The sequence below is a fragment of the Nicotiana tomentosiformis genome, chromosome 10, assembly GCF_000390325.3.
Source record: "Nicotiana tomentosiformis chromosome 10, ASM39032v3, whole genome shotgun sequence".
Lineage (NCBI taxonomy): Eukaryota > Viridiplantae > Streptophyta > Magnoliopsida > Solanales > Solanaceae > Nicotiana > Nicotiana tomentosiformis.
The window spans coordinates 77,786,010-77,805,022 of NC_090821.1; the positions used below are offsets into that span (position 1 = coordinate 77,786,010).

Here is a 19,013-nt window from a genome sequence, read left to right on the forward strand (position 1 = left end):
TTCGAACCCGTAAAGCTCAAATCTTGGGTCCACCTCTGAATAGGGGAAAGGGAAAGCAATACGAGAAGGGAAGCAGTGTATGATTTTAACCAAAAGGTCTTTTTATTAACAATAAAATTCTATGAAACTTGTGAGCACCTCGACTATTTCACCAGGCACATGTACCTAGCACTGAAAATAATAGTTTCGATATGTTGTTTCATACACAATGGCGGATGGAATGTATATACTATGGAATTAGAACCCAATACTTTTGAACATGGATATAGATATATAGTACAAGATCACTAAAATTTCTAAAGATATTAAATTCTGAACCCATAATGTCAAAAACATAACAAGTTCAATGATAATAACCTTGTTGAACTCATCAAGTTTAAATCCTGGATCCGTCTCTGTCTATACATGTATTAGACGTAAAATAGAATGACTACCAATCCCCAGCTCGAAAATGGTGCTTCGCCGCCACCTTGAGCACAGGTTATAAGAGATCAAAATGAATCTCATGCCACAGAATTCTACACTTTCTCTATGCTAAAACTCTGATATTATCTACACTCCAGTTTTTGGAGTTGTACCTCTTGATGACAAATCAATATTACAATTACTGCAGCTAATATTCTTGCCGTTACAGCTGCTCTTTATTCGCGAAGAGAGCTTCGCAAACACTTCCTCCCTTTGGGGGCGGTTTGCATATACTATCCACAAAGCGAGACTTAGCATGACTCCAACTGAGATAACAGCTAATCCTGCATTAACAACCCGAAGATGGTGTTCCAACGGAGGGCAGTGATTGACCGTGATGTTCCTAAACGTATCACGAACAAAATCACAGTTCTGGAGATTAAGCAATGGCGGAGCGTAATGTTCAAGTGCATAGCTAATGTTCACCGTCGCCACCAACTGTCCGTACATGTCAGGAGTCAGCCTCCCGACACTAGTGCATATTCCAGCTGCAGATACGTTGCAAGTAAAGTTCTGCCATACCTGGAAATTTTGAAAAACAGATGATGTTTTACCAAATACTTAATGTCTAAGGTTCTGTATAATCAAAAGCAGATCTAACCTTCGCAAGGAACGGCGAAAAAAACTAGCAGATTAACAGCTAATTTTAAATTTAACATCGACATATATTCAAAGGCGAACGGGGTTTATACGTTAGTGGTTCAATTGACCTCAGTATTTTTTACATGAGTGTAGACATATATGTGAAACACCACTAAAATTTCAAAAAATATGATAACTTTGAAGAGGAATCTTTTTTTTTTTGAGAAGGTCAACAAATATTATAATTTGAACTCATAAGTTTAAAAGTACAATGAGTTCGGAGCTAAGAACTTTAAAGGTTGAACTCATCAAGTTTAAATTCTGGATCTGCCTCTGCATGCATCTATAAGCATATAACTATAGCATCATTGTCTGATAGGTATTATCCACTGGCGTTTAAAGCAAAACGTCTAGAGCAGATATATAGAACACATCGATTGGCAAAGGTAAGTTGGTTTCATTTCCTCTAATATAGTTTTCTTAGCCGGGAAAGGGGTAAGAGAAAAATTAAAACTTACCATTGAAGAATTTGCCATAGACACTTGATCAGCGGGGCACGAAAGATCATGCAATTGGGAGTCATATGGATAGCAGAGATGTGGCATAAAGGGTCCTGACTGATTATAGTAATTTGAATTGGCATGATTGGCATTTGCGTACGTGTCGATAAATCCGTTGACAATATTTACGAGATCAACAGTGACTTGTTTGCTCTTGAACAGCGTCTGGTTTGTCGTTCTTGGGTCAACACATGGAAGTATGTTGCTAAGGGCACTTTCAGCATGAGGATTGTCTACCCACTCTCCCATTGCCATACAAGTGTCTGAAATTGCACTACAACCAAAAAAAAATACCTATTGATAAGCGATACATCCAATTATCGAATTATTCTCAATCTGCCAGTAAACACGTTTACATTCTTATGAAAATCTTAAATGGAGCATATTTATTAATAGAAAGCTAAGCATGTTGGAGGATTACTCTCCACGATGCGGCAACACTACACAAATCTCATTGCGGACTGAATAAAGAGAGCACCATTTTTTAATAACTGTGGTACCTTGTCTAACTTGCACGCACCTTGATATTTTATTGGGTACCTGCTACCTCCCACCACCACAGGTACCAGTTAACTCTACCCACCAAATCTTATATAGCTGAGAAGAAATCAACTATTCCCTTTGTTCAAGTTTATGTGACAGTGTTTAACTCGATACGTAGTTTAAGAAAGAAATGAAGACTTTTAAACTTGTGGTCTACAAATAAACCATAGATATTTGAGTTGTTGTAATCAATTCATTAAGGGTAAGGTAGGAATTCTAAAGAGAAATTATTTCTAAATAAAGAAATGTGACATTCTTTTTGGGACTGACCAAAAAGGTAAGCGCGCCACATAAATTGGAACAGAGGGAGTAGCATTTTTTGCCTATATGCTGGGATTTGAACCAGGTCTCCCATGGTTTTTGTCCCGATTTCACTAGGACATATCCTTAGTGTGGAATAAAGAGAGCACTTTTGCAACCCCAGGAACAAGGAAAAGAAGCACAAAAGCAGTTCTAAAACTTATAATGCAAACTAAAAGCATGAAAAATACCAGCTTCTGTACTAAATGAATACTTTCGTTTAGACATTGTTTCTTACTTGTTTATGATGACAAAAACTCCATAGAGAATGAATGTAACTGCCACCAGTAACCATCCACTAATGATAAATCTGCATCAGCATACTGGGTTGTCAGATGACGGGAGTATTGATAAAACCAAAAGACAAACTATTATTGTCTAAGCACTAGCGAGGGGAGCTTACATGTGAATTGCGTGTTGATGGCCAAGGATAGAAAGGCCTGCAAGAAATGTGATTTCGGTCTCAAAATAAACAGTTAAACAGAAAAAGTTTGAGATTATTATTCGGTGTGCTAATACATACAAAGACCAAGAATGGAGATGAGGAGCATGACGACGGCAATAGTGATCAAAGCTGAACGCCTGCAAAGTGCCAGTTGCACATTAACATCAGACGTTGAAGCAAAAAGCAAAGACTGAAGAATTGTAGCAAATTAAATTCGAGTCTTACACAGCATTGAAGACCCTTCGTATCTTCCCTGAATTTTCATTTGTTTTATCCTCAAGTTTATCTGCTGCAGAATCTAGATCTCCATTTAGGTGATCAATATCATCTTTTACATCTGAAGGGAGGAAAATCTGGGCCACATTTACAGTTTTCGCGAGTAACAAGTATTGTGTTACGTTTCTCAATGTCTGCACAGTGTAATCTGACTGATTTACGACATATTTTAAAGTGTCCAATGCTTCAGCATGAAAATCATCTTGTCCGACAGAAAGTAGGACGCATCCAATCCTGTCGGTCAAATAAGAAAACCAAAACAATAAGGACAGGATCGTGACAATTCAAATGAGAGAATATATGTATACGAAAGCAGTCGGTCAAGTGTTAGATTATTACGCTGCAGCACATGTCAAGACAATAAGCGCGCCCAGGCATATATTCTGGGAAAAATGCCATTCTCTGCCTCTGATATTGAATTTCCATCCGCAGCAATAATGCACTATGAGAGCTAAACCAAATGAAATTAACCAAAGCAAAGCAAGTATGACACCAGCAAGGCCTGTAAAACCAACAGACTGCGGAAGCAAAGTTAAAATCCTCATAAGCTCACTGCCTCCTAAATGGAAATCCCAATTAAACAATTAAAGCAAGCTTATCCCAAGATTTATAATAGGTATGGAGTCGTATAAACCGAAAATCATGGTTTCAAGGCGACACACAAAAAGATCATTCATCAACCCACATTCTTCGCTTATTCATTGGATGACATATAATTAAAGTTGAAGTTCATAATCTCATTATTCTTGATATATAGTCTTGTGCTCTCCCAAAGCCACCTAAGACTAGATGAGGAATCACTTTAAATCAATCAACCAATCAACTGACCTCAATCGGCTATATCGAATTATATTTATTTCGATCTATTCGGACCCATCATAAATAGAAGAGGAAACGCTTTATCTCAAAAAAAGAAAAAACTTAAGTCCAACTACGCAATTTGTTGTTTCACTCTGAACAGAAGAATACAAAAATTTAATTTACTAGACCATCCCTCTTTCACCACCAATATTTTCTCACTTGGCCCGGAAAAATTTTCAACTGGACTAACCAATAATAACTCATCTTATGCAGTTTCTATCTCAGAATTTTCCAGGTCAAATCATTTACTCGGTTATGAAGTTCAGTAGATCATAAATTAGTTAGGGACTTGAGCTTAAAGTCGTGTCCGGACCAGTATCAGATATCAGACAAAGCACCACCTCACCCTTCCCCCAGCTAAGTGTTTGCACTCAACCAACATTATTTTGGTCACATAGAGAGCGGGGCAGTGGAAATAAGATACAGTACAAACAATAAGGACCCAAAATAAAGATAACACTATGTGCAAGTCCAGGCGCATCAGAGATCCTAAATATAGCGAAAACATCGAACGATCCATTGGCTATACATTTACTAGACAATTCAAGGACAAAAGATGGCAAAAAAAGGGAGGATGTGCTTACAGCCCAGTAGTGTTTATTGGCAATATCCCATCCACCTCTGTATTTGTGGAAACCAGAAAGAAAGTCCGGTCTCCTCGTCCTGTTTCCCGCCAGCACAAGCGTGCCAACATGCCCATCGGCTGGACCTGGCGCGTGTGCCATACCTGCTGAGTCCAATACTCCATTCTTCCATGATTCCAAATTTCCCTCCCCTGTAATTTTTCCTCACGATTAAAACTAACATAAAAGAGCACCAAACTGGAAATAAGGAAAACTATTCAGCATCAAAAAAGATCCTTTCTTTAACACTTAACCATTATCTAAAAGCATTGAAAAGAAGAAATATAGTTTTGAAGTCCTTACAATCACCAAAAATCTTTACATATTATTAATTCAGATGTGCAAGTAAGATAATTTTGAAGCAGATATCACACAGTAAGAGCTAAATTACCCTGAGGTAAGTAAAAAAAGAATACTTTTTTAGTGAATGACCATTAAAGTACTAACACCAAAATACATAACCAAGAAAATAACACCATGAATTGCTAAATAAAATTGTCCATAAAACAATTAGAAAATGACTTCCCAATTGCAAGAACCACATATAAAAACAAATCACAGATTCCTCCAAAAACCCAATTTTTTCTTTGTTTTTGGCATATAGCTATGAAATGAACCCCAATACCACCAGCAGTCCAGCACTACTGCCAAAAACCCTTTAAACTAAAAACCCAATAACAATAACTCACTCTTTTTCACAATACAAATAGTCAAAAAGTGGAAATGATCACATGAATCACCTGATAATCAACATCAAGAATTCACCTTTTTCACTATATAAAATATAAATAGCCAATAATAAAGTGAAAATGATCAAATGAATCACCTAAAACCCAACATCAAGAATTCACCTTTTCATTATATAAATAGCTAAGAAAGTTGAAATGATCAAATGAATCACCTAAAACCCAACATCAACAATTCACCTTGTTAACTATATAACTAGTTAAGTGAAAATGATCAAATGAATCACCTAAATTCCTAAAAACCCAACATCAAAAATTCACCCTTTTCACTATAAAAGTGGAAATGATCAAATGACTCAATTACAATCCAATGTCAAGATTTCACCTTTTTCACAATACAAATACCCAAAAAAAATGGAAAATGATCAAAATGACTCACCTAAATTCCTAAAACCCAATTCAAGAATTCACCTTCTTCACAATATTAAACAGCCAAGAAACTGTAAATGATCAAAATGACTCACCTAAAATGGACTTGAAAGTATCTCTTGGTAAAGCATCAGTATGGATTGAGCTAAGAAAAATGGAAACAGCAACAAGAATGAGAGTAGCAGTAAAAAATGAATAGCCCCTCATTTTCATCTTACAGCCACTCTCCAAATCTCACTGCAGCATATGAAACAAAACACACACACACACAGATTATCATGTGCTTTTTCAGTGAAAAACAAGTGACCCCATTATTGTTTTTTGGCTATACAACTAAGAAAATCTCAGAGTGAAGTGAAGCCACTAAGTTACAAAGATCTCACATTAGTACATACATATTTTTATATATATATATATAGAGAGAGAGAGAGAGGAGAGTTCACATGGTGTGAGGCGCGCGCGCGCGAGAGAGAGAGAAAGGCGGGTGTGTGACTGTGTGTGTGTGTGTGTGAATGAATGAATGAATAAAGTGAAATGAAAATATTAGGGGAAAAGAAAATATAGAAGCTGAATCTATAGATCACAAACATCTGCTTTTGGACTTTTGTGCTTTTTTACTTATTTTATTGGTTGATTAATGAATAGTAGTACTAATTTATAACACCCTTTTTGTTGTTAAATTAATATTGTTGATAAAGATTAGTGCTGGATCGTAGAGTTTCAGTCAAAGTGAACTACAAAATTTATTTATTTAGAGGTTATTGCACCGGGCTTGTCTAGTTAATTTACGTTATTTGTGTAATTTGCTAGTCATTGCATATTCGAAGGTTGCGATTACTGGTTTCTCTGCAAAATTTCCCCCCCAAAAAAAAAACTACAAAATTTATGCATTTCGCTTAGACAATGTTACCCTCGTTCAATTGCAAAATCTCTAAATTTTTAGTAGTTTAATAAATCAAAGATTTATATTAGTACATTTAATATTTATACTAAAAATATCACATTGCATATCAATTTGATATTCTTTTTACTAAATGTTATATATATATATATATATATATATATATATATATATATAGTCATGTTAAAATGTAAAAACTTATAGTTGCAAATTCTTTCTACATGGTGACAAATAACTAAATTTATTTCTTAAAAAATATGAATTAAATAAAATTTGGACTTAATTAATTAAAGTATTTTTCAGTTGGCAAAGAAGGCTAGCAATTTTAAATGGGATGTGATTGAGCTATTGTTCAAAAAAAGAAAAAAACTCGTTGCCCATAAATAATGCTTGGAAAGGCACTTTCTATTTTTCCTTTATTTTTGCACTTCCATTAATAGTTAAGTGAGATCTTAGAAGGGTTTCTTTAAAATTGGGAAGTCCATGTGAAATGGGAAACATAAATAGACGTAACCTGAGTGAAACAGAAGGATGACCACATGCTTTATTATGGTTTAATTGATTAATTATTTGTTATATAGTTTAAAAAATTGATCGAATTATTAATTGACATTTTTTCCCTTTGAAGTAACATCCATTTCAAGAAAAGAATTGAGTGTGTGTGTTAGGTGCACTATAACATTGAAATCGGTTAAAGTTTAGTTCCATTGACGAATCTTCAATTTTTTTTAGTTTACACTATTTTGATGGAATCATATTACGATGGTTTATTCAATTATTATAAGAATTTATTAAATAACAACGCATATATTTTAATTTTAAATAAGTAAAGATCGACAATATGAATTATAAACTTATAGATTGTGCATATCATAAGAAAATACTAAAAAAATTAAAATATTTAAATAAAATTAACAGTTTTCGCCTCCATTCTTTACCTTTTCTAAGAGATGAAAGAATAACGAAGATATGGAAGATTTTTTTAAATATAATTCAAGACAATGAAATCTTGGTTTAGTCTTGTTTTAGCAATAATGACCAAAATCAAGAGAGTTTATAACCTTTTCATCTAATTTAACGGTAAAACTATGATCACAAGTTGAACAATAGGAAAAACTATGTTGTCAAGTTTGTTCATTGAAAATAACAATTCGTACACAAGAAAATGCAAATAGTGAAGGCAAAATTTATTGGCAGGAGATGCGAAAGTTGATGATTAAGGCAGTAGGTATTTGCACGATTTTTTTTTCTCAATACTAGTAATATAAGCATTACTTCCGTATTTTCTTATTCTTTATTTTTTATTACTATCTTTTTCTTACTGTTGTTATTGTTTTTTTTTCTATAGCTTCTCCACTATTATACTTTTTTCCACGACTGTTGGAATTATGCTTTTTTTGAGCCGAGTGTCTATCGATAACAATCTCTCTAGCTTCACAAAGTAAAGGTAAGGTGAGTGTATATACTATCCTCCTCAAATTTTACTTATAAAATTTTACTAGATATATTGTTATTGTAACAACCAAAATTGTATTTCTGTCAATTTCTCTGTCTTGGTATTCTTTTGCACAAGTTAGTTCAACAGTTATTAACCTTTCTATAGTGATTTTACAAGTGGCATTTGTAGCTAAACAAATTTGTTAAACAAGTTATAGTAAATGAAATATTACTTGATAAGTGTCTCTTTCTTAATTCATGTTAAAGTTGGTCATTAATGAGTTGTATTAATTTCTTGACTTGTAAATTGTACTTATCTGATATTTATTATGTGTATTCAATACTTGTAAAAATTGAATTTTAGTATTTGGTGACAGTATGTGCAGATACAAAATTCAGCATATAAAATACAAGTTCTTATTTTGAAATAGTTGTATGACGAGTACTAAATGAAATACAATTTTACTTTACTGTCTTCCTTTCAACTGAAATATTTTTTCAACTTCAATCAAATATTAACGAACTATCTATTGAGTTAACTATTTTTCTTTCTTATAATTTAAGCAAATATCAAAAATAGTACAGCGGACAAAATTAATCTGTATCTGTGTTGATGAAAGATAATATGTGCTCTATTGAATTAGTTGATTCAAAGATAGATTCAAGATTTTAATTCAGTTTTAAGGTTCTTAACATCGAATTTACTATATTTTTCATATTATAGGTTTAGACCTATCAGTTATTACAATTTTAGTACATTTTACACATAGATTTATGTTACATAAATACTGATTTCACATGAACTCGATAATAGAACTCTGCCTTTTCCCTTGAGTTACGTGCACACAAACTGACTCGAAAACCATAATTATTATGTAAAAAAATAAGCCAATACCCCCTTCCCAAAAGAAGATATATTAATCAACAATAACTAGCATAAAACAATGGGATGAATCATGCATGTTATTAAACCAACAATTTGGTAATGCACATAATATGCATGAAACACAAAAACTATAATTCTGTTTCTCTTCTCTTTTTAATTTTATTTATTATTATTTTATGTCAACATTTTTTAAATTTATTTATGGGCTAGTCTAGAAATTCCAAAGAACACGAGGAAGATTGGCACGGCAGTCAAGAATAGTGGGCCCACGTGAGGGACATTACTTCTCAAGTATTATTATTTTTAGTTTGCGCCAGAAACTATTTATATTTGGCAGTCAAAAAAGTATATAAAATTTGTATAATTTTTATATATAACATATAGAATATATATATATACAAAAAATATATAAATTTTATATAATTTTTCAACTATTATTTTTACAGCGAATATACAATATCTTTACTTTCTTCTTTCCCAGAGACGCGGGCCCAGGAATTGTGGGCCCAAACTGTGACTTAAAAGCTGAGCGCCGCGTATAAACAAGATCTCCAATGATAATGAACACAATACAAGACTACCTAATTTTCTGCATTTTCAAGTCAAAAAAGTTTTCTTTGCACCAAACTTGAGATTAATAAAATAGGTTTAAATAATCTTACTTGTAAGAAAACCTTTAAACATCGGCCTATATACAACTAATTCTGTTTATTTTTACCACCTTTAGTCCATATCCGTCCCAAATTAATATCGACTTAACTCAAAATGATCTCGAAATAATTATTATTTTAAGAATTCAAGATTAAATTTATTAATTATTCTCAATAGTATGATACTGAAAAATTGATAATTCTCGAAAAATGATTTAATAGGAGTAACTTAATAAATTATATATCATTATTATTTTTTTTAGTGGGCTTGAAAAGAATTAAAGTGACAGCTAAAAATTGAACAAAGGAAATGTACATATTTTAAAATTTTATTATATTCGGGTCAGCTTGCACGCACTTCTACTTTAAATACATACTATTATCTTCCATCATTACAAATAAATAGATCACCTAATATTTTGTCGCTGATGAGATTTAAATATGAGATCTTATGATTCTCTCACACTTCATCAATAACTATACCATAGACATTTAACATTATCATGACTTTGATCTCCTTGTCGTCAATAACTTCAAGACGAAAATGTTGACATTTTTCACCCTAAAAAAACTGTATACTATATTAAAAGGTAAAATAACAAAATGCATCATCTCTAACAGATGTTCACTTCTTAAGATTATTTGTCAGCAATTGTTCGGTGTTGTAGATAATATATAGCTGTGGGTTACAATAACTATTTTACAAGTTTGCGGCCAACAATAAATAAAATCATAATACTCTTATTTATCTCACTTTAGATATCATAATTTGACCGTCAAATTAATTAACTAAACATGATATTTCATCTTCACATTTAATGAGACAACACTAGACATTTATTGAAAACAAGACAAAATACTATCCAACTCTGAGATCTTTCTTAGCAAATAAATAAATAAAAAATCTAAGATCTTTAAACGAGACTTTAGGATATTAAGTTTAATTTGATGTTTTGATGGTCTAACCATGACGATTTGGACTAGCTAGCAAAATAAACTTAAAATAGTTAATTGTGACACAAAATATATAGTTGAGTTGAGTGCTTTATTCTTTACATATATAATATATACTAAATATTCTTTTATCCTTAAATGAAGGTTTCGGTCCTGAGTTTTGAGTCTGAGTATAGAGTTGTCTTTAATAAGAAGTACTTACTTCTAAAGTGAAACTCTTCGAGCATCAAAGTTAATCGAGTTCGGAGCAGTATAAGACATTGAACGAGAAACAAACACATGTATAATGAATGAACTTTGATGAAATAACAACGTTTAGTTCATAATAATAATACGAACGATTCACGGCCTAATATTGTCAAATTCAAGAATAAAATACCTACTATAGAATAATAGAATACCACTTTTGATGACCCTTTAACAGTGTAGTATTACGATTAGATTTAACACTTTTTGGTGTCATGTAAAATAAAAATAAATATATATATATATATTCATACGGAATTTCGTGATTGAACTTATCCGTTTCTAATTAAAAGCTTCAATATATAATAATATATTTCGTTGCGTTATTATTCCATTTTAATTTCATTTCAGTCCATATCCTATTATTCTCCTCACATACTTTAGCAGACAAAAAAGATGAGGAAATTTGTCTCTACTAGAATGGAGGAACAGTGGGAAACTACTTTTTGTTTTTTCTATTCTCTTGGTTTTAATTTCTTTTTCTCCTTTGCTTCGCGGGAAAACTAGCAAAGAAATATCAACTTTGTTTATTAATAGAAGCGGATCCAGAATTTCTAAGAGAATGAATGCAATGTTTGTGAAGATGTGGATCTAGAATTTATACTTGACGGGTTTAACTTTAGCCTCTTACCATGAACCCATTACATTTTTGAAATTATAGGTTCAAAAGTATATTCTTTTTAAAATTTTAGTAAGTTTCACATATATATCTATACTCCGTACCGAAAACAAGACCATTTTGAGTGGAATTTGAAAAGTCTTTGAGCATGCATGTGTGCGCACACATATATTTAAATAATTTTAAAAAAATATGATATTATTATATATGATTTAGGGAGAGAAGTATGAGTTCACGTGAACTCATACCCCTTAACCTAGATACGCGTATCTCTTTATATGCTTTGAATGTGGAAGGATCTCTTGGCTTTTAACATTTATTTTACTTAATCGAATTAACAAGTTAATTAATGAACTATATAACATGTTTTGTTTGAAAAATATATTTCTTACTTAAGAACGAAGAACAACAAGAAGAAAGACCATGAATAAAGTTGTAGCTTTTGCTTAAGTTCTCTATTTGCTTTTAAAATTTTTATTAAGTATTTGAAATTATTTAATTGCTAATTAAGAAATTAAAATGAATTAAAAATTTCAATAATAGTTTAGAACACGTAAATTTTAAATTATGACACCGCCACTAGATAGAGACGTATACCATCTTTGCCATATTGTGATGAACACTTTACGAAAGGCTTACTTTATACTTTATGTAGTCTTCACGAAATGGATATACATAAAGAAAGAATATAAAATATGAACACAAATTGAGTCACTTGACATAAGCTTTAAGCTGCCTTTTGCATGCTACGTAGAGACGGATAAATGATTTATATTTTATGAGTTTAATTTTTAAAGTTTTAATATTAAACCTATTATATTTCTAAAGTTATAGGTTCATATCTACTATTTTTATAATTTTAATAAATTTTTACATATAAATTTTTTTATTTCGCGCGAAAAATTATAAATTCAATTGAACCCGTCGTAACACTAATCCGCCTCGGATGCTACGTGCCACAACTTGTCACACAAGTGCATGTAATCCTAATGAATAAGCTAACCTACATTAAAGAAAAGCCAGAAAGAAAAATACGTGAAACTTTTTTCTTAATAGTGGATACTAATTAGGTAAACATTTAAGGAGGGAAACTAGTACGTAGTTTAGCGATTATTGATATTTTATTAAGTGAAAAGGGCCAAATATACCCCTCTACTTTTATATATTGTCTATATTTAATCTCCGTTATACTATCAGTCCGAATTTATCCCTACCGTTATACTATCGGGCCAAATTTACCCCTACAATTAGCAAACTTTTAAAAATATCCTTTGATCTGTTAAATAATCCAAAATCTCCCAAATTCTTTTTATTTAAATCACTTGTTGTTCTTCTTGCTCCATTATTTTCAAAAATTATTATTGATGTGAATGTTAAAGGTACTAGACTATACAAATTATTCATAATTTTTTTTTATTTACCAATGCACCCATTTCTCTTCTTGTAATAAATAAAATTGGTTTAGAATTTTATTTATTTTTCAATCATATACACACCGTAGAATTTAGTGGGTCTATTTATTGTGTATTATATGCAGTTGATCATCATGTATGTATATGTATATTCAAATATATTTTGTCATTGCCTGATTAGTATAGAGTTCGATCGACTAACTTAAGAGTGCACAATGTGTAGGTATTTAATTAAAATAAACAGACAATGTAAAGTCTCCAAAGAACTTCAACTTCAATCACTAATACATGCAAAGTCTCCATACATTTGGTGCAACGAATTCATTAAAATTGGGATGTTATAAATACTTTTAGAATTTAGAAAAACTACCTAATTTAGATTTTTCAATTTACTATACTTTGTTTATTCGGTTGTATTATTTAATACTTTTTCTCTTTTTTTCCCCTCTAATTCAGAAAGTAGGGAAATGCCAATTATTTCAAAAATAGTGGACCAAGAAAAACAACAAGTGATTTAAATAAAAGGAATTTGAGAGATTTTGGATTACTTAACAAATCAAGGTGTATTTTTAAAAGTTTGCTGATTGTAGGGATAAATTTGGACCGATAGTATAACTGTAGGGATAAATTTGGCCCGATAGTATAACGGAGGTTAAATATAAATAATATATGAAAGTAGAGGGGTATATTTGACCCTTTTCCCTATTATTAAACATCTTTCTTGAGAGGTAAATAGACTGTTGATCGCGATATTGAAGTGCAAATCAAGAACAAACGTCCCAAAATAAAGGAAGTAACCAAATTGGACCATCTACTTGATCAATTTATTGCTTTTAAGCTTTGTTGATAATGAAATGAATAATTGAATAGATGGATAGACAAATACATGGACCGTAGCTTATAGCTTTACGTGCCTTTTTGGTTTTCCAAATTAGAAATTTTAAATATACAATTCTTTACTTAAGTAATACAATTCTGTCTGTTTTTGGCTTTTACTTTGTTTGGGCATGGTCTATAACTCGATAACACCAAAAATGTTTCGGAATAAAAAGTGTTAGTTGTTTTTCCCCATCTATTTTAAACCTTGACGAGCAGAATTATCGGTAATTATTGTATTATTCTACACAAAATTGTTGAAATGCACATAATATGATTCAAATATAATATGACTCGAATATCACCGTTATAAAAATATATTTGTAACTTCGTTTTGCAGATTACCAAACATTTATCATTGATTAGGACATGGAAACAACTTCAATACCACGTAGTTAAACTAAGGTAAAGTCCAAAGAAATCACAACAGCAAAAGCATAGGTTTCATAGATTTCTTTCAATTATTACATAAAGACCCTTCATTAGTTTTCTTGAATAGCAATATTTCTTTTTAGGAAGAACTGTTAATCTGAAGTAGTCTGTGTTATAGTGACATTAAAGTTAGGACGTTTCGTGCCTTAAATCTTAATATAGACAAATCAATAGTCAAAGAGACCAATGTTAAATATCCACATGATTTTGTAAAAGAGAATTGCTACTTAATTGTGGATTATCAGTTAAGACTATGGTTAAGTTGACACTAAATACATGAAGTTTTTCTTGTCAAAAAAATCTAATTGTAAAATTAGTTCACATACTCGTGAGGATAGCCGAGTTGGTTGAGTAGGAGATACCCAAATAGGAGGTCGCAGGTCTGAAATCCTCTGCATACTTTCTCGGTCGAGTTCGTCGCACGAGACTTGCCTAATACGATTTACTTCTCTAATGTGATATGTGAACTATTGTACTTAAGTGAGGTTTACCCAGAATGTACCCGAAGGATAGTAGCTGCAAGTTCCCTAGTTTAACAACAACAACAAAAATAGTTTACACATCACCAAAAGAAAAGAAAGAAAGATGGTAATTATTCTTCCGGGAATCAAGGGTGAATACTTTGGGAGATCGACTATACAAAATCAATCTCTTAGCCTTCAAATAATATTTTTCAAAATAAAAAAGTACCTATTATGAAATAAAAGCAACTTAGTAAAATATGAATAAGAAATTGAGATAAAGAAAAGGAAGAGATTTTATTTTTTCTTCAATTGTATATTCTTTCCATCTATTACAATGTCTTTATATAGGCATGAAAAATGAAGAAATATGTCATTAAGCATTTGAGAGGAAGATCATGGAGGAAAATAGACATCCACCATAATTTCTTATAACATTCCCCCTTGTATGTCCATAGATAATGTGCCTCGTTAAAACCTTATTAGAAAAATAAATCTCAGTGAAGGAAAAAGAGTACATATATTTAGAAATACGCTTTTTGGTTGCCTCATTAAAAATCTTATAAGGAAAACCCAGTGGGACAAAACCTTGCAAGGGAAAAAGAGTACATCGCATATTAACTCCCCTGATGAGAGTATCAATTCACATCCTTGAGCATTCGCATCCCAATCTTGTACACTAGTTTCTTGAAGGTTGACGTCGGTAGAGATTTCCTGAACAAATCAGCCATATTATCACTTGAACGGATCTGTTTCACATTGATATCACCATTCTTTTGTGTGAAAAATAAATTTGGTGATATGTGCTTAGTCCTATCTCCTTTTATGAATCCTCCCTTCAATTGGGATATGCATGCTACATTGTCTTCATACAAAATTGTGGGTAGTTTGTCACACTTCAACCCATATTTGTCTCGAATAAGGTGTATTATAGACCTCAATCATACACATTATCGACTTGCTTCATGAATATCAATTATCTCAGCATGATTAGATGAAGTAGCCATGATTGATTGCTTAGTAGATCGTCAAGATATGGTAGTGCCTCCACATGTAAACAAATAGCCTGTTTGAGATCGAGTCTTGTGTGGGTCAGATAAATACCCAGCAATGGCATAACCAACAAGATCGAGACTGCAATCATTGCTATAAAATAAGCCCATATCGGTAGTCCCTTTTAGATACCACAATATGTGTTTAATTCATTCTAGTGTCTCCTTGTAGGAGAAGAGTTATATATTGCTAAGACATTAACTGAAAAAGTTATGTCAAGCCTTGTAGTATTAGCAAGATACATTAGTGCACTAATTGCACTAAAATATGGTACTTCAGTACCAAGAAGTTCTTCATTCTTTTCTTGAGATCGGAATGGGTCCTTATTCACATCAAGTGATCGAACAATCATTAGAGTACTTAATGGATGTTCTCCATCCATGTAAACCGTTTCAATACCTTTTCTATGTAGGCAGATTGATGAACAAAAGTCTCGTTTGCCAATGTTCAATTTGCAAATCAAGACATAAGTTTGTCTTTTTGGGATCTTTCATCTCGAATTCCTTCTTTAAATAATCAATTGTCTTTTGGAGTTATGTAGGAGTTCCAATAAGGTTTATGTCATCAACATATACAGCAAGTACAACAAACTCTGATGTTGTTTCCTTTAAAAAACACAAGGACAAATGGCATCATTTATATAACCTTCCTTTAATAAATATTCATTAAGGAGGTTATACCACATTTTTCCTGATTGCTTTAGACCATACAAAGATCTTTGCAATTTGATTGAAAATATTTTTGGGGACTTTGAATTATGTGCGTCAGGCATTTTAAATCCCTCGAGAATTTTCATGTGAGCTGTAAAGGTAGGTTTTAACCACATCCATTAAATGCATGTCAAACTTTTCATGGATAGCAAAACTAATGAGATAACGGAACATTATAGACTTATAACATCCATAATAGGAGAATACATCTCTTCATAATCGACACCAGGCCTTTGTGAAAATTCTTGTGCAACAAGGCGTGCCTTATATCTTTGTACCTCATTTTTCTCATTTCTTTTACGTACAAAGACCCATTTATAGCCAACAAGTTTAATACCATTAGGTGTTTGGACTACAGACCCAAAAATTTTACGTTTTGCAAGTGAATCCAACTCAGATTGGATTATTTCTTGCCATTTTGGCCAATCATGTCTTTGTCGATATTCTCCAACAGATTGAGGTTCAAGACCCTCATTATCTTGCATAATACTAGATGCAACATTGTATGCAAAGACATAATCTACTATTATATTCGATCGATTCAAATCTGTCTCAGTATCTATTGAGTTTATTGACAATTCCTTAATTTCTTGAGTCTCAGTCTTATTGATTTCCTCATAAATCTCAGGATTGGTTAAGTCATGGGTTTTTTTATGAGACTCATTCGTAGTATCATCTTGATAATTTATTTTTTCTTTTTTAGGATTTTGATCCTTAGAACCCAATGGTCTATCACGCTTTAGGCGTGCTTTTGACTCATTAGCTATGACAGTAGGAGATTGTCCAACAAGGACATCAATATGGATTGAAACATTCTTTGCAGGGATATGTGATTTCGTTATCCTTTTCAGATCCGTAAATGCGTCTGGCATTTGATTTGCTATTTTCTGCAAATAAATTATCTTTTGCACCTCTTTTTCACAAATATAGACACGTGGATCAAGATGAGACAATGATGAATTTTTTCACGAAATTTTCCATTTGATTTCACCAATTTCTCCCCTAGTTTTGGAAAAAATTCCTCATCAAATCGACAATCTACAAATCGAGCAGTGAACAAATCTCTCATTAATATTTCAAGGTAGCGAATAATGGAGGGCGATTCAAACGCAACATATATTCCTAGCCTTCTTTGGGGATCCATCTTGGTGCGATATGGCTGTGCTACAGGCATATATACTGCGCACCCAAAAATTCTTAAATGAGATATATTAGGTTCATGACCCAAAACTAATTGCAACGAGGAATATTTATGATAATTTATCGGTCTAAGATGAACTAGCATTGCTACATGCAAAATGGCATGACCCCAAACAGAAGTGGGTAGTCTCGTTTTCATGAGTAACAAACTTGCTATCAATTGCAGACGTTTAATCAAAGACTCTGCAAGGTCATTTTGAATGTGAACATGAGCTACATGATGATCCACTTTTATCCCAATTGATAAGAAATAATCATTAAATGCTTGGGATAAAAACTCAGCAGCATTATCAAGTTGAATAGACTTAATTGGATTAACGGAAAACTGTGCCCGTAATCGAATAATTTGTGCCATTAATTTTGCAAATGCCAGATTGTGAGATGACAATAGGCACACATGAGACCATCTAGAAGATGCATCTATTAAGACCATAAAATATCTAAACGACCCACTAGATGGTTGAATAGGTCCACAAATATCCCCTTGTATACGTTCCAAAAATACAGGGGACTCAATCCCAACCTTTGTTGGTGATGGTCTAACAATTAATTTGCCTTGATAACAAGAAGTTCAAGAAAATTCATTATTTAAAAGAATCTTTAAATTCTTTAATGGATGCCCATTTGAATTTTCTATAATTCGTCTCATCATAATTGATTCAGAATGTCCCAATCGATCATGCCAAAGTACAAAAGTATTGGAATCAGTAACCTTTTGATTTACGATAGAATGTGCCTCAATTGCACTAATTCTTGTCCAATACAGGCCACAAGATAAATACAGGAACTTCTCAATAACCCTTTTCTGGCAAGAGACATTCTTGGTAACGATGAGATATTCGATATTATTCTCATCTATTGTCTCAATATGAAATCCATTTCGACAGATATCTTTAAAATTCAACAAGTTCCTCTTGGACTTGGAGGAGAACATTACATTCTCTATGATAAGGATTGTTCCACTAGGCAGAGTTATATTAGCTCTTCTAGAGCCTTCAATTAGATTACTACTATCAAAAATTATAGTAACATATGCCTTACACATACTTAAATGAGAGAAATATTTCTTCTCTTTGAATATTGTATGTGTCGTATATGAATCAATTAAGCAAAATATTTTACAATTGAACTTTGATCCAAGTTTGCTTTGAGAGATATCCATATTTTCTTCCCATGGTTTAATATACAAAAAGAAGTATATGAATAAATATTAGTATTTTCAGAGAAAAGGGAAAAAAAAAAGTTAAACCAATGATTCAATAGTGACCTTTTAATGCAATTTCGAGCAAATTCTAATTATGATACAAATAATTACGTAGTTAAAATAATACAATTATAAGTACATTATACATATGACTAATACAACTACAACAAAATTATTTACATGTATAAGTTATTTATATTTT

The 19,013-nt window shown here is 32.0% G+C and overlaps 1 protein-coding gene across 1 annotated transcript; it reads right to left on the reverse strand.

Annotated features, from left to right (window-relative positions):
* Nucleotides 1-284: 284 nt before the first annotated feature.
* Nucleotides 285-6,280, reverse strand: LOC104110168 (uncharacterized). Its single transcript, XM_009619613.4, has 9 exons — nt 5,866-6,280; nt 4,617-4,807; nt 3,511-3,689; nt 3,121-3,405; nt 2,974-3,032; nt 2,854-2,890; nt 2,689-2,760; nt 1,566-1,881; nt 285-987 (listed from the first exon to the last, which is right to left on the reverse strand). Exons 1-9 carry the CDS (start codon nt 5,981-5,983, stop codon nt 553-555), a joined length of 1,692 nt encoding a protein of 563 aa, XP_009617908.1. The 5' UTR covers nt 5,984-6,280; the 3' UTR covers nt 285-552.
* Between the last annotated feature and the right edge of the window lie 12,733 nt (nt 6,281-19,013).

Bases quoted from the DNA above. Each gene is read 5' to 3' on its own strand.
- LOC104110168 (XM_009619613.4), bottom strand. From the start codon at position 5,983: ATGAAAATGAGGGGCTATTCATTTTTTACTGCTACTCTCATTCTTGTT. The intron at 2,891-2,973 runs GTATGTATTAGC...CATTTCTTGCAG, and splicing joins CATCTCCATTCTTGGTCTTT to GCCTTTCTATCCTTGGCCAT. The intron at 1,882-2,688 runs GTAAGAAACAAT...TTTTGGTTGTAG, and splicing joins GTTTTTGTCATCATAAACAA to TGCAATTTCAGACACTTGTA.